This window comes from Herpailurus yagouaroundi, unplaced genomic scaffold, assembly GCF_014898765.1.
Source record: "Herpailurus yagouaroundi ecotype Mexico unplaced genomic scaffold, PumYag 403, whole genome shotgun sequence".
Classification (NCBI taxonomy): Eukaryota; Metazoa; Chordata; class Mammalia; order Carnivora; family Felidae; genus Herpailurus; species Herpailurus yagouaroundi.
This window is the reverse complement of record NW_024412620.1, coordinates 994638-1012154: the sequence shown is the minus strand read 5'-3', so window position 1 is coordinate 1012154 and position 17517 is coordinate 994638. Positions and strand designations below refer to the sequence as shown.

At 37.4% G+C, this 17517-nt stretch overlaps 1 protein-coding gene across 2 annotated transcripts in view; it reads right to left on the bottom strand.

The window, feature by feature from the left end:
* Positions 1 to 17517, bottom strand: part of DENND1B (DENN domain containing 1B) — a 270041-nt gene that overhangs the window by 104868 nt on the left and 147656 nt on the right. For both annotated transcript variants that reach the window (XM_040463561.1, XM_040463562.1), the window contains one exon: positions 2605 to 2705. In XM_040463561.1, the coding sequence (XP_040319495.1) occupies positions 2605 to 2705 (101 nt within the window). The remainder of the gene's footprint in view (positions 1 to 2604; positions 2706 to 17517) is intronic.

Below are 17517 nucleotides of genomic sequence, written 5' to 3'. Positions count from 1 at the left end.
AGAAAGAAAGAAAGAAAGAAAGAAAGAAAGAAAGAAAGAAAGAAAGAAAAGACAAGACAAAAGAAAAGAGAAGAAAAAGAAATCACAACACTCAGTTTCTATGATAGAAGCTGAGCCTATCATTGTGACCTTAACGCTTAGGAAGTTTCAGATAACTCCTTGATTATCAATCACTGCTGTACTCTCTGGAACAGGGAACTGTCTGGCATGGAGGCTGTTAGAACTTATCCTAAAGGCTATTTCAAGGTTAGAAACTAGTAAGAAAATTCCAGGGACCAAGCTTCCTTCATCATAATGGAAGCAGCAGAAGACCTTCATGCAGGGTTAGAAAGTATCGGGAAGACATCTCTGGGAAGAATAGCACCGAACTAACTACACCACAGAATAGCTCCTAAATAGCAGTATTTTAGAAAGTCTTAAATGTATAGTCATTACAGACAACTGAACTTAAAGGGAAGTTACCTCCTAAGAGGTCAGAACATTTTTTTAAATTTTTAAAAAATTTTTGTTTTTGAGAGAGAGAGAGAGAGAGAGAGAGAGAGAGACAGAGTGTGAGCAGGGAAGGGGCAGAGAAAGAGGGAAACACAGAATCCAAAGCAGGCTCCAGGCTCTAAGCTGTCAGCACACAGCCCAACATGGGGCACAAACACAGAAACCATGAGATCATGACTTGAGCCAAAGTCAGACACTCAACCAACTGAGCCATCAGGCACCCCAGAGGTCAGAACACTTTAAAAGAAAAATGCAAATAGCTTAACATTATATATGATAAAATATAATTCTAAGCTTCATTGTTAGAAATGCTAGTTCTTGAACCACTAACTTGACATGTATTTTTTTAAATCATGTATTGGGGCATTTGGGTGGCTCAGTTGGCTAAGTGTCCAACTCTTGGTTTTGGCTCAGGTCACGATCTCACAGTTCATGAGATAGAGCCCCACGTGGGCTGTGTGCTGACAGCACTGAGTCTGCTTAGGATTCACTGCCTCCCTCTCTCTCTCTGCCCTTCCCCCTGCTCACAGGTACACACGCGTGTTCTCTCACTTTCCCTCAAGATAAATAAACTTTAAAATAATAATAACAATAACAATAATAATAATAAATAAAAATCAATGTTTTCCAATACTTTTGTAAAAATTATATGAAATGAATAAATTTCAATTACTGAACACCATGTGCCAAGACCTATGGCATTGTCAATGTGAATCAAGTGCCATTTCTGCCTTCAAGGCTGCTAATATATACTAGTTATGTTGATCACAGAAAAACACTCTAAAATGAATACCTAAAAACCTATTTACAGATCTAGCTTAACTCTCAGACTTGTGTGTGTGACACTCCACAATTTAATTAAGCTACAATCTCCCGCCAAACTTTCTCCTTTCCAGTACTCAAAGGACTGAATGGCAGCGGTAGATCATTGGGAACTTACTTCAAAGCATTATCAATACTATTACCATGCTGTGGAAACACACAATATGTTAGTATCATCAATATGGGGCCAAATATATGTGGTATCATTACAATCACCTGATCTGAAGAGAGCTAGTCATAAAAATTGAACAGAAAACCTCTAGGTATGAATTTAAATGGCTTTCTCTAATCCTTAAATACTTTAGGTGAACTGCTTTCCATGAAACAAAAAAGTTAAATACTTTGCTTCTGAAAGAGCTTTGTTTTTAATAATATAAACAAATTTATTATAGTCAAAATTATTTCCTTCTACGTGTGTATGTGCACATGCATGGTTTAGAGGAAACAAAACTGAATTCTTTAGAAATAAGCTATGCCTGAAGAAGATGATTATGCACGAAGAGAACACTTTATCTTACAGTCCAGAAGAAGATCCCAAGGCTGCTGTTTCAGAGTCTAACCCTTGTCCAGCCTGAGAATATACACACTCTTCCAGAGGAAGAGAACAGAAGAGTTCCAGGGGTGTTGTTGAATTCACATTGGGTGAGATCATCGGGAGTTATTTCTAATGCCAGGAAGCATTTCAAAATTAGTCCCACCACTTTTCAACATCGCTTTTTTTCCATGGTGGCTTAGGGCCGAGACTTTGATTTAAACCAGAAACTCAGGGAATCCCTGAATTAGAGGCAACCCCTTTGCTGGTATTTGGTATTCAGTGTGCTACTGAGGGAAGAGGGGTGAAGCAAAGTGTGTCCTGAGGTAAAGGTAATGAAAGTGTGCCCCGACAGAGGCAATGTGGTTTCTGACAGGCTCTGCAGACAAATTCTGACACCTGGGATATGGAGTTCTTGGACTGATACTATAACTTCTGTACGGTTTTCTTAACCACAACTAAGGCTGTATTCGCTTCTTTTTATGCAATTATCTACACGACTGCAGAAGTAACTCACAAAATCTAAAGAACTTTATGTTTGCCAAACACACATTTTTTTTTTTTTTTTTGGCCAGCTTTGAACAGAACTACTCTGCCCTCATAAAAGCAGCTTTTAATATTGGTTACTAATCTCGAGGCCAAGTTTCAGGGATTTCGTTGGTCTATACATACACCAACCTTCGCTAATCTACAAATAAACGGATTTTTTTCTAATCATACAGCCTGGATTTAAAGGAGTCTGGCAAAAGTCATCTTACCAGCAGTAGTCCAGCAGGTGCGGCGGAAGCACTGGGATGTATATGTGCTGCCAGTACATTGGGTATAGCAGGGCAACTGATCCATGGAGACAGGCAGTTAACTAAAATTTGCAAAAGGATAGTAACAACGGTAAGTAGATGCCGATCCTCCAAACAAAAAGACATGCTCAAGTCATCCAAGATGAATGACAAACATAAAACAATTTATTTAGTGACCTAAATCGCATTGTCTGTACCAAATCTCCCAGAACAAAAACCGATCTGATATTGCCAAAGCCCCTCTGAAGAATACTTTCAGCAAAAGCAGCTTCCTGGGCATCTTACGGAGACAGTGATAACTACCTGAAAAGACAGCATTTGGGGTCAAAGCTTAGAACATAAATAAAAGTAAGACTGAAAAACTGGGTGAGCAGCTTAGGAGAAATTGTAGGAAATTACAACGTGTGCAGCACTCTTCGCGCCTCGCTCGGATTAATATACCACGATTAAATATGGAAAGGAAGGGAGGTTGAAAGCTCCTGAGGGATATCATTAGGGCAAATTGCCAAAGAATGAAACATGAGCCAGTCAGGAGAGTCTGGAAGCTGCGCTAATACCAGGGGACCTGAATGCTCGACAGTTGGAGCTTCAGTAATGTGTGAACTGCGGGTTATGGTATCAAGAGACGCTGTTCACTGACACACAGAATGTCACTATTGACCAGCGAGCTGCCCGAGCTTGACAGCTGTGCTACAGGAAGCCAAGTATATCATAATTCCATATTTAAACTGTTCATTTCAGATTAACATTTTGTTTCCTAGCCTTATATCACAACAGCTGCAAATACATCGATGCTATTTTAAAGGTAATTGCCATTCTAATTGTTTTGTTTGGGCAAGCAGTTAATTAAATATTTTTAAATGCCTAACAAAAGGATATCACTTTATCTTCCCTCCCTCCTACTGACCCTCATCAGAATTCTTTCCATGGGACTTTTTGTTTTCCATTTTAAATTACATTTCTGTAAGTGCTGATCCTTTTTTAATGTTTAAAGCAATAATTAAGTCAGCATTCTTCATTTTAAAGTTTTGCTCAAGTCAGCATTTCAAGCTTACTAATTAAATCATTTGGTTCAACTTGAAAATCGGAATTTAAAAATACTACCGTCTGAAAATGAACCAAAGACTTTCTCTAACCATTATTCCTGTTTTATTATACAAATAAATTAAAATTTATACGCAGTAATCAAATTAATTTAGAAGGATAAATGTATTAAAACAATTCAATCTTAATAGAGACATGTGTCTATATTTAAGTGCAAAATTGTCCCACTTTAAAAAAATTAAAGAAATCTAATCTGAACCAAAAACATAAAAATTTTGATTAAAATATATCCCTTTTCATCATATGTATTTTTCCAGTTAGATTTTTAATTAATTTTATATGGCAAACAATTTTTTAATTTTTATTTACTATGCTATCATTAAAGGATTGTATTAGTACTTTGCACCTACAAGTTTTAATACTTTATCTACAGTATTCCTTCAATACCTATTATTTTTAAAAATTCCTTAATTAGAGCACAGAATATGCCACTAGGAGGCATTCAAATACTTTCACTTAACAATGACAGACCATGGGTTTGTCTTATTTGAACCCTCATAGAGGGAGATGAAATGGGGTTGATGTAACTTAGTCAAATTCTCTCAGGTACTCCCTCCTTGTAAATTAGGCATCTTTAAGGCTGTACCAACTCTTTCCATCCCTTCAGTGTAACCCAATGGGCCAAAAGCACTTACATAGCTTTGAAAGGCGGCTACTTTACTCAGTTTCTCCATTTGTACACAGATGACTTTTAAAACAGCTCATTTAAAAGTTAAAAGGAAAACGTTCCTTTTTTATTGTTAAGAAAATAACGGTGTAACAAGAAGAAAACTACAATCCCAAAATGAGGACTAAGGGTAACTTATTTTACTGAGTACACCCAGAGTCCAAAGCACTCTATTCAATGCTATCCAGACACTTTCCCTATGTCCTTAGTGCTCATCTTAAATGAAGTTATGAACTATTCGTTAGTCAGGCACAACAATATCATCTGATGAATTTGGCCTCATAGAGGGTGATTCCTTTATGTGACAACAGAGTTGCCTAACACCTGCAATGGCCAGCATGTGGCAAAGGGTCATCTCTGCTAACCAAGGTTCTCCAGGAAAGAAGAAGTTCTACAGGGTTTGGCAACTTTTTGGATATAGGGGATAGGTGACAGGGAGAGGTAAAAATACTACCTCTCCATAACCACGGTTTCTATCCTAAGCAACTAGGATGAATTATTTCAAGTAATACAGCAAAAGTGTTAGGTTCAGGGGGAACTATAAGGCATTTGTTTTTGCAAATACTGATTCTGTTAACTGTGAGATATCCAAGTGGAGATTTCCAAAGGAGGCAGAGGCATGCCAAAGACCCCCCATACTCCCCTAGCAGCATGTAATAGCTATGTGAGAAAACACTATTGCAACACATACTTTGTGGAAGAGATAATAAAGTAGTAGGTGAAAAAACACAACGAAGAAGAAATAAATTTACTAGGAAATGAAACACAGATTATATATATATGTAAGCTGTACAAAACAATAAGAATGAAGTATATCATAGACAAAATTAGGGTTCTGCCACTAAGAAGTTTGTGTAACATCTGGCATGTCTGCAATTATAAGCAGAGTTGTTTCCTAATCTTTCAAATAAGAAGTATATGCTAGGTGATCTGTAAGCATTATCTCCGAAAGATGTATTTATTCTTAGATCAGATCAATTCTAACATGACATATTCTTTGTAATAATTAACAATTTTTTTCCATATAGGTGGTTAATACAACCAGACTATACATCAGACCCACCCCTTCAAAATACATCCAAAGATCATCTCTACAACCTTTGAAGTACATGAAGTAACTGAGCAATTGGAAATACCATAATAAGTTACTTGCTTAATTCAAAAAACTTTTTGAGTGCCTGCTATGCGCTATCATAAATCTCTATCAGGCTGTAGGGACACAGTACTGAACAGTACTGAATATGGAACTTAACATATTAGTAGGGAAAGCAAACAATAAAACAAAATATATATTATGTCAGAGGTAAGTTCTATGAGGAAACCTACAGCAGGGTAAGAGGGTTGAGAGTGACAGAGGGGCTGTTTTAGACAGGAGGGTTAGGGACATACTCTCATGTGGTGACATCTGAACTGAGACCTGACTGATACAAGGGAGCCAACTGTTACAGCTCAGGGGAGAAGCACATTCCAGGCAGATGAAACAATGCATTCAAAAGTCCTGAGGTGGGAACAGACTAGGCATCTTCGCAGAGGAGTAGGGAGGTCCACATGATTAGACTGAACTAAGTGGGAGAACGGCAGGAGGAGAGGTCAGAGAGGCAAGCAGGGTCAGAACTGGACGGCCTTCTGGGACCACACCTCTGAAGAGAGAGTGAACTGTCATAACCAGTTATTTACCTAGAACATTCTGACACCCATGCAAATTAAGGAAAATAAACTATGTATTTCAGAAATCTGGTTTGCAGAATAAAGTACTATAAAGAAATGAGATCAATTTATAAGCCAACTAAAAAGAATCTTTTGACTTGTAAGTTATTAATTATCATAAATATATTGATTCTTTAAGCACACAGGAAAATGACAATCATAGTTCCTTGGACTAGAATTACCTAAGACCCTATGTACATCTGGTTCGTGATAGAACTAGAACTTGACACTGCTTTTCTAATATTCTGTCAGCTGTTCCTTTAATACCCCAGTTGTTCTTCATGAAAGCAAAGAGGGTGGGAAAAGAAGTTTCAGTTGTTTGAGTTAGAACATATCCCAGCCATTATGCTCTAGAAACTAAAGAAATAATAGATAAGGAATAATATATATTAGGGTATAACTTTCAAAGAAAAACAAATTTGCCAAATAAAGATTTAAGAAAAAAACCCTTGGGGCGCCTGGGTGGCTCAGTCGGTTAAGCGTCCAACTTCGCTCAGGTCATGATCTCATGGTCTGTGAGTTCGAGCTCCACGTCGGGCTCTGTGCTGACAGCTCAGAGCCTGGAGCCTGCTTTGGATTCTGTGTCTCCCTCTCTCTCTGCCCCTCCCCTGCTCATGCTCTGTCTCTCCCTGTCTCAAAAATAAATAAAAACATTAAAAAAAATTTTTTTTAAATCCTTATAATCTTTGTTAAGTGGCATATGAATATTTAAATGCACATATCATTTCACAAAGCATACTCAATATATTGACTGGATACAGTCCCACAGTACTGACTAATGCACAATAAAATCATTAGGAACATGTATCTCCCATACACTACAATTATAAAATAAGCATACATGGAAACCATATGAACAGAAAAGAACTGATAAGGCCTATAAAATCAAGGGGAGAAACTTGACAATAAAAGTGGATAATAGTGAACTTAGAGAATAAAGGCACTTGGAACTTGCAGCCCCAGGCTACCAGGTCTAATGTAGATACTGTCATTGATAATAATAATAGCAGGTGTTAACATAATGCTTACCATGTGCCACGCACTCTTCTGAGTACTTGATGTACTCAGATCTAATCCTCAAAACAACCTTATGAAATAGGTTCTGTCTTCATTATCCCCATTTTACTGGTCAGGACACTGCAGCAAAGTTATGCCAACTGCCCAAGATCACATACCTAGAATGTATAAAAGCCACGATACCAACCCAAGTAGGCTCCTGAGGGCAACAGCCATTATTTTCAACTACCTTTTGACATACACGCATTTAGGATTCCCAACTATATGGGGCTTTGAATAACATCTACTGGTTGAAAATATTCTATCTTAATTACACAGTGGAGAATGAGTCTCTGCACTAAACAATCAAGAACAGCTAACCTTTATAAGAAAAACTAGGGGCCTGTGACAGAGACCCAATTTACAAAACTTTCCTCAGGCATCACAGTGGGCAACTTCAGCAGGAAACCAATGCAACAGATTCTCTCAGATGTTAAAAAGACAATTGATAAAAATTCTACCAGTTATCATCTCATTTTGCATCTGCAAGAACATTTAGTTGGGAGCCAAACTAAAGTTCTTTCCCTTTTAAAACTAAGCAATGTGTTAAGAATTAAATAGACACATATTTTAAGGAGAAAGCCACATTATCAGATTTGCAAGGAGACCACAGGTAAACAAGTCATCTAGTGTGTGACCACAATGAAAACAGCATAATTTTAATTCAACACACTTTGTAAATAAAGATCTCATATGGACACAACACCACTCACACATCTCTTAGATTGTGCTTCATCCTTATGGATAAGTCCTGTTCGCTTCAGCTGAAGTTCTATATGAATTATTGAGGGGCAGATTTATATCCTCTAAGAATGTATTTATGCACAAAAACCAAGAAATATAGATTAGAGACTTCATTTGATTTTTAACTGAATCAATATTTAATTCAGAAATTTATGCACTATAAATAACTATAGGTATACAGAATAAATTGCTGCAGATGGGAACGTGATAAATTCCTCATGCAATGAAAAAAAACAAAACAGTGGAAAGCATAAAGAAACCATCTGTTTAAACACGTTTAATTTACATTCCCATTTAAGAGTTTAGACCAAAAAGAGTAGCAGCAGGTATCTGAAAACTATGAAGTTATCCCAACTATAAAATATTCTTACTTAAGCAAAATTCTAAAATTCAGATCAAGTGATAGCTTTAAGAAAACATTTGGAAAAATAGCAATTTTTATAATAAAAAAAGAGTATTTATACACTTTTAATGCTTTTTTATACTAAAATCTTATTTTATATTTCATTCTTTTTCTTCATCCTATTACGATGGCAAATTCTGCTACTTAATTACTAAGAAAATCAATCTAGACTAACTTCTTTCCATCACACCCAAGTCCTTTGGAAAGTTCTAATCATCTCATCAATGATCACTGGTTTATTAGCTTTTCCTAGCCAAACAATTCTAAATTTTTCTTGCTTCCTTGGTTCTTTTATGTATGCATTCTTTTAATGATTTTACAGGTATGGAAACTGAAGCAAAGTTAAACCAATTGCTCAAGATCACACAACTACTAAGTGGGACACCAAACATGTGCCAGGCATTATTATTGGCACTGGGGTTACAGTAATGAACAAAAGAGACAAAAAAATTCCTGCCTTTAAGGAGTCTGCCTTCTAGTTACCCTGTGTAAATCACCATTACTGTCATACTAACCTCTCCTCAACTCTGATTCTCTGTAACTGTCACATAAACATTAATGTCAGTGGCTTCAAACAAATTTCCTTCCCTACATGATCTTTTCCTATTCCCAAATTTCCTGCTTTCTACTTCTCACTCTCAGAGTCAATTCAACAGCAGTTTTGCTTTTCCTGGAGAAGGCCCATCTACCTTCCCACCAAAATTTAAGTCTAATACCACAACATGGCTCAAATATATCTATCTTCTCTCCTCAAAAACTTGTAGACACTGGATTCTAAAGGACTATGGGTTAAGATGTTCATGTGAATTATATAAAACTACATAATTTAGGCAATTATTTAGGAAATAAACAGTACAATTAAAGAATCACTGCATTTAACAGTTGGAGAGAACCTTAGAGATTGTTCTTGTTCAATTCTCTCAGCTTTTAGACAAGAAACTTCAGGATAAAAGTTAAATGGCTTATATAAAGTAATCTAATTTTTTGTATAAGTAGTCAGGGCTAAAGTACAAATCTCTAATTTAGAAGATGTCACTAATATAACTGCATGGCAACTGTATCCGGGGATAATGTTTTAAATAACCAATAAATAAATCCAATTGGTTGATGCTATTTTTTTTAACTATTAGGCATCTTTGAAAATCATAATTCAAGATATGTTACCAGGAACAAAATAAAACTGGTTGCAAGCCATCAACAATTATTAAAGAGAAAATTGCCATTGCAAAGCAATCACAAAGTTCTAAATCTTTGTAAGTCAGATTAATAACTCTTAACTTGTAAATCATATACAATTAAATGAGAATGAATAATTATACATATATTATATATTCTAATATTAAAAATGTATATAATATTCCCATATATACTTAACACACATATATGTATATTTAGCATGCAAATCAAATATATGCAAATATATGTATCTATACATGAACTAATGTATAAACATCTACAGGCATGTGAATATTTATAGGCACACACACACTTATTAAGTTACAATGTACTGGTAACTAAATAACATTAAGCCCACGGCCATTATATAGCAAGTAAATAAATAAATACCTGGTAAAGAGATTTGTCCTTTGTGGGTCATTCTATACTTCCTCTTCCTTACCCACTTTCAAACAGGCCTCTATATGTAACAAAAGTTTCCTTAAAAGTGTTTCTTTTTTTAAAATTTTTTAATGTTTACTTATTTTTGAGAGGGAGAGAGACAGAGTGTGAGCAGGGGAGGGGTAGGAAGAGAGGAGACACAGAATCTGAAGCAGGCTCCAGACTCTGAGCTGTCAGCACAGAGCCCGACATGGGGCTTGAACCCATGAACTGCGAGATCATGACCTGAGCCACCCAGAAGCCCCTTCTTAACAGTGTTCCTAAAACTCATGAGATGAACTCAATTTCATCTTCCTCTATGGTCACTGTTCTAGTCACTGAGATAGTCATTCCTTGCTTTTTTAAAACTAGACTCCTGTTAGTAGGAATTTCTCTACCCCATTTTTTTCTTCTATAATGCCACCAGTGTCCTCTTCCCCCAAATAAAACTGACCATATTATGTACCTCATCTGCCTCCCTACAATCTGTGGGATAAAATCTAAGCCCCTTAATTTAGCAAACATGTTTCTTCACAATCTGGCTACTGTTTATCTCTCCAACTACATTACATAGCATGACATTTCTCTCTCTCTCTCTCTCTACACACACACACACACACACACACACACACACACACACTAACAAGTAAATATTTCCTACACAAGAAGACATAAATTCCTTTCAAGAACCAGTGTCATACTGAAGTCCACTCTTTAACATACTACTCTCCCTTTTACATTTTGCATATTAGAGTTCTTATCACATTGGCTGGCCTTGGTTCACTTGACACCATAGGATTTATTTTTTAATTTGTATTTATTTACATTTATGATTCTAATTAATAACTATAAAATTTCCAATATGTAATACTTGGCAAATAAAAATATGCATCAATGTACAAATGAATAAATCAATACTGTTTTAATTGATCTTTGGAAAACTTTACCAATGTTAAATATTTCCTTCAAAATAAAGGTCCTTCTTTTCTTCTCAGATCGTTAACTATTATTTACTCTTTTCATAACACTATTTTTATCATTGTAGGAAATCACAAAAAATATCTGATTCATGGAAGCTGTGCCTTTAAAATATTACCCATTAACTCCAAATTCACTCTTTTTTACCTGCGTGGTAATGGATCTGTGCCCTTGATGACTTCTTCTTTTCCAGATAGCCTAAAGTCAGTAGAAGATGAAGTAGAACTTTGTCAATACAGGGCACTGGAGATACACTGTAGGAGGAAAGTATTTTTGCTTCCTGTTCCAGTGTGCTCTCAGGCAGGATCCTACATGGCCTGTGCTTCTCCAGGGCTTGGCCCTGGCAGTACACCGTAGTCAGTAATGCCCACCAGTAATACCTGGTAGCTTCTTCAGAAGGTTTTGTAGCAGAATGCTTCTGGTGAGATATCTCCCCATGGCAATCAGCTAATTATCTGGTGGCAGGTTAATTACATTGAAACTCTTCCATCATGGAAGAGGCAGAAGTCCATCCTCATTGGAATAAATAATCTGGATAAGGTCTTCTCTGACTATAATGTCTCTGCCAGTAACCAAAATCATTAGATGCATAGAATAACATGTCCATCAGCATGGCATTCTGCACAGCACTGAGTCTCATCAAGGTATTCATTTAATAGCAAAGTAAAGCTATGGGCACATGCTTATTAAGTTAACCAGTCTCACCCATACTTATAACCTAGAACCAACTGGCCTAATAGTAGAATAGTAGAACAGCTTCCTGAAGACTCAGTCATGATGCCAGTTGGGAAATTATATCCTGAAAGGGTAGGATTCTATTTGACACGATGCAGGATATGCTTTAAATCAGAAAGCATTTTATGGTGCTGTTTCTCCAATAGCCAGAATACATGGGAGTAGGAATCAAAGGGTGGAAGTGAGAATGACTGTCTCATTATTACGCTTAATAACCCATGTGTGTAAGTTCTAGCTCCGGTCCTAGCAGTTTATAAAGAGCTCTTCTGGTCTGGAGATCTTACCTCCCAATAGATAAAGGCTTCCCTGTGCATTGGAAGATGAGATTGCCACCTCACCATTTGGGGCCCCTCATATCACAGAACCAACAGGCTAAAAATCGGGGTTAACCTACCAGCTGGAGTGATTGATTTCAATAACCAAAGGGAAATTGACTTGTTTCTGCACAAAGGAGGCAAAAAAAACCATGTGTGGAACCAGGAGATTCTCTGGAGTACCTCTTAGTATTTCTATGCCTAATAATAAAGGTTAATGGAAAACAACAGCAATCACAAAAAAAAAAAAAATGCAGGGGGACCCTGGGTGGCTCAGTCAGTTGAGCGTCTGGCTTCAGGTCAGGTCATGATCTCACAGTTTGGTTCATGAGTTTGAGTCCCACATCAGGCTTGCTGCTGTCAGCGCAGAGTGCACCTTGGATCCTCTGTCCCCCTCTGTCTGCCCCTCCCCCACTCATGCTTTCTCCCTCAAAAGTAAATAAACATTGGGGTGCCTGGGTCGCTCAGTCAGTTGAGCATCTGACTACAGCTCAGGTCACGGTTTTGCAATTCGTGGGTTCAAGCCCCGCATTGGGCTCTGTGCTAACAAACAGCTCAGAGCCTGGAGCCTGCTTCAGATTCTATATCTCTCTCTCTCCCCCCCTCCCCTGCTCATGCTCTGCCTCTCTCTGTCTCTCAAAAATAAATAAATGTTAAAAAAATTATTTTAAATAAACATTTAAAAAAAGCAGAACAGTTGTGGATTCAGACCTTTTGGGAGTAAAAGTTCGTATCACTACACCAACTAAAGAACCCAACCATCTGAGGTTCTGGCTAAGGGTGAGGGAAATACAGAATGGGTAATGAAATAAGGAGGCCATAAATATCGATACTGTCTCATGATCAGTTACACAAATAAGGGATATAGTCACTTCGCATGTTTTTTATTTGCCTTTCACATGCACGTGTTCATTTTTATCTGCTTACCATTTTTTTCTTCTACTTCTCATTTTTATTTTACATATAGGTTGTTGGTGATTAACAGAAATTTAAATGTGATCGCAACTGAATAATTACAATGGCTCTTAGGACTGTGCTTTTCCTGATTTAGGGAAATGTCTACATTGGTAAAAAGGATAGCTATATCTTAAAAGAAGATATATAGATTTGATTTGTTGTTGCATAGGAAGGACAAATGTGTACAGAAGGGTGTAAATGGAAGATGAGTATCTAAAGGGGTGGACTGTACCTGTTATCAATTTACTGCCTAATTTACGTTCTTACTGTCTGATCTATGAAAATGGATCTGTGCCCCTTGGCATTTATTCCTTTTATCTGCTGGCATGATATTAAGCTTTGTCAGGAAAGGTCACTGAAGAGACATTTCAGGAAGAAAGGGTTTTGTTTCCTGGTTCCAGGATACTCATTCAGCAGGCTCCCGCAGAGCTTACGGCTTGTCAAGGGCCTGGCTTCCTCAGGGCCCAGATCCTGTAGCTCAGGTGGCTACCAGGCCCCCATGTAATAGGCAGCTCCTGTAGCACCTGACCCCTATAAATGATAGTGGCCAGAGGTTTCTCCCAGCACTCCCCACCATGGGCAGTTTTGTAGCAGTAGTGCCTCTGGCTCCTGCAACGCTTGCAGCCTTTCCAGATCTTAGCCGCTATAATGCAGGAAGCTTCTGCATATGGTTACTGCAGGGTGCAACTGTCAGCAGTACTGAGCAGCCAGCAGCTTCTCTTGGCAACACCCTCCACTCCAATGCTATTTTGGGTGAGTGTCTCCAGTGAGACAACCCTGATAAATAGCTTCCCCTCAGGTGGGCTCACAGTAGTGTGTTGCCAGTGAGGTATCTCTCTGCGAAGAGATTCCTCAGCACTCCTAAGGTGGCTTTTTCTAGCAAGTTTGAAAGGATGATGTCTGTCATCCCAAGGGCGGGTTTCCAACAAATTCTGCCAGTGTCGCACCACAACAACTTCTAATAAGCCATCTAATGAGCCACGGCTCTGGCCTCTTCAACAGGATCTAGATCTCAGACCCAGGTGGGGCTCCTTCCTTGGGTATTCTATTTCAGTCCTAATTCTAAGGTTAGTAGCTGCTTTATATATGCTATGCCTATATTCTTTAGCATTCTCTTCACTGCTTGCTAGCCCATCCCTGTTACTCCAGTCCCTTGCCTTAGCTTTAAATTCTTTATAAACTTATAAACTTCAGAAGTTGTGAAATCTGTATTGTTATTATTATTACTACTATTATTTAAAGAGGCAAGTGTCAAAGGGACAATCAGACACATTTTTGTCAAAAAGACAGATTTCTACTCTGGCATTTTCAGTATCAAATGGACACTCCCTACTTCATAATATAATTAATAAAAATTTTATTTTAAAAACTTTTCTCTGATATCCACAATTTAAAAAATTAGTTTTAAATACACGCACACACATACACACACACACCATGGTTCTAACCTGCAAAGAGATAAATATCTAATACAAGACTTCCACAAACTCACTAGTAATTCTAACTTGAGAGAAAGTGTATGGTAAGTACTACGGTAGTTCAGATTGAAAGAATATAATGGCGGTTACTGACAGAAACTCTGCCTCTGAAGAGCAAACCAGATTTTGGAAAACATTCAGAGGGATGAAGACAGAAGCATTCAAAACACATCTGAAGAAGACCCAAAAAAGTGCAGTTTCAAGCACTGACTCAAAAAATTATTGCCAGAAACCTACTATGTATCAGCACTGCCCTAAGAGGTAGGTAGTGACTGGTAGTTACCGTAGTGCCTGGACGGAGGAAGGTCCCTGCCTCGAGTTTATAGGAAGTGACGATGAAGTTAAAGATCAAGCAGTTCACAGTGTGCACTATGTAATTCCTGGCTAGAACTACTCCTCTAATCATCACCATCATTTTATGTAAATGCAGATAATGCTAACATGCAGTATAGACATCTGAAAACAATGTTTGTGGGAAATGACAACTGCCTGAATTAAGACAATGGGCAGTTGGAATGGAGCACAGGGGTCCCAGAAGAAAGGATTGAGGAGGAAGGATCTACAGAACTTAGGTGGGGGAGAAAGATGAGACAGGGGGGTGGATCCCCTCCCTCAGCCCCTTAGCAGGATAAGAAGATTATGGGATGCGGTCCATCCAGGAAATGCTGAGTGAGGTAGCCACAGTGAGTTACACTTATATTTATATAAATATAAAAGGTACATTTAAAAATAAACCAATTGATCTTGATAGTAGTTTTACTAAGGAAACGAACAATACATATATAATTTTTCTTATATTTAAGATTGAGAATCATGAACAGCACAAAATTCAGTCATTCCAGATTGAAAATACTACAGTAAACTGAAATCTTCTGAGGTTGCTTGTGGGGAGATGGGAGTAGTGGTAGGAACAAAACTCACAGAACCGAGCGATTGACAATATGCCCCTTAGCTAGTGACACAACTGTTATTTAAAACAATTGATTTTTACATTAAAAGTCAATTGTTTACTTTTAAAGGGAACAAATGCACTAAACCAGAAAACAGAAATACGTGCGCATTTCCGTGAAGAACAGAACTATCGCCACAAGAGTTGCACAATACAAATACCTCCAGTTTTCCTGTCTTAGAAGTTTCCTCTGACTGACCTCCACACATATCTTCCAACAGAGTGTTACAGGGCTACCACAATGGTCCTATTTCCATACTCAGGTCACATTTACTTAGCACTGAGTGAAAATACGATGTTCAGAGGAGCAGTATACACATCAAACAATACATTGGTAAGTAGAATTCTTAACCTACAGTTTCAGCTGACATAATTGGTTGCTAAGGGCTTTGGGAAGAATTAAAAATCTAAAAATTGTTCCTAGAATATCTCTCCCTGAAAGGTCTTGATAACAAAGCACCATTCTGCTGCAGCTTTAAAAACACAGGGGGTGAAAAAATACACTTCAACAGTCTTAACTAGGAACTAGACCTGGATGATCTTTGTTCTCCCATCAACTGTTCAATTCTTAATCTCCAGAAAGATTCTCTGAACTTCAGATTTCAGATTAAATGCTGATACAGGTGGTACCATTAAGAGACAAATCAATATGTAAACTCTAGATGGAGAGGTTAAAATCCCCTGGATTCCCCTTCAGTCTGACCCTATAAAATCTACAGTTTTAAAATCTATTTTAATAGTTGATTTTCCAGAGACCACAAGATTTATTTTTGCATATGCCCTTGATGGAATTAATGAGAGAAAGAGAGAAAAGCATATGCTTAAATGCCTGGGGGCAACTAGATAGAACAAAGGAAGATATTACAGTTTATTAACACAATTCCAATACTCACAGCATATTGCTTGCTCTCAATATTCCAGAAAGAATATGCATTATACAATCCAATCTCTGTAACTAATGTGCTTATAGCCTTTAAGAGGGTGATATTTACCAGCTAAATATTGGTCAAAATAGTAGCTAACATTTAGACATCTGCTTTAAAGAGAAGTATTTCTTCCACCTGCTTCTACAGGCCACAAAGATACACTCTAGTTAACATATTACTGACAGGATGATGAGAAAGCTCCTGTCAGACGCCGGCCAGCCGGGTGTTTGAGACAAAATACACAGCCCCAGCTGACTAGTTAAAGAAAGTCTGGTGAGGTACAATTATAGAGGCATATGACAAGACTTCATGCCTGACTGATTTGAGAACCAATGACATGACTTTAAACAGCAATATTCTCTACCTCTGGTCACAAAACAGCAATAAGTCAACTGATATACTCTTGTAATATCATGATTTATTCCTTTGCTTTGAATACATGAGACTTTGGTATGATGTTCTGCTAGTCTACTCGAGATTCTCTTGGGGCTTAAACATCTAGGGCCTGCCTACAGCATGTATAAAATCAATGTTCTTGTTCAGGATTACCAGGAACACTTCTGTGTATAGTTGATAATGTATATACCAATAGAATAAAGACCAAATTGTTTATGTCCCAATTCATAAAACTTAAACACAGAAAAATGTAATAATGGGTCCTGACAAAGTACCACACTTTAGTGGGCAGGGAGATGGGATCCATGGATGATGGGGATTAAGGAGGGCACTTGTGATGAGCACTGGGCGTTGTATTTCAGTGGTGAATCCTTAAAGTCTACACCTGAAGTTAATATTACACAGTATGTTAACTAAGTGGAATTTAAATAAAAACTTGAAAAAACAAAACAAAAAATACAACACTTTAATGGGGGAGGGGGGCTCATTAAAAGTGTGAAAACACACGACTCTTGATACTTTTGCTAACATATTTCAAAATTAACTTTTTTTATTTTAAAGTTAATGTCTATAACTTACAAATTATAATTTTAACTACAAACAGCACCTAAGAAAAGACCTTTAAGTAAGCTGATTGATTCTCTCCCAGTGTATCTTCACTAAAACACCCAGCAACTATAAGGTTGACAAATATGGTTCTAATAAAAGAAGTTTTATTAAAGAGTAAACCCAAACAAACAAAATTCCTAAAACTATACATAAAATTATAGATCCAAAGACACCTTAAGTTACGTGTGCTCTTCCAATAGTTAAAATTTTGGCTGTAGACTTAAAAAATGAAAAATGAGTAAAACACAATTTGTT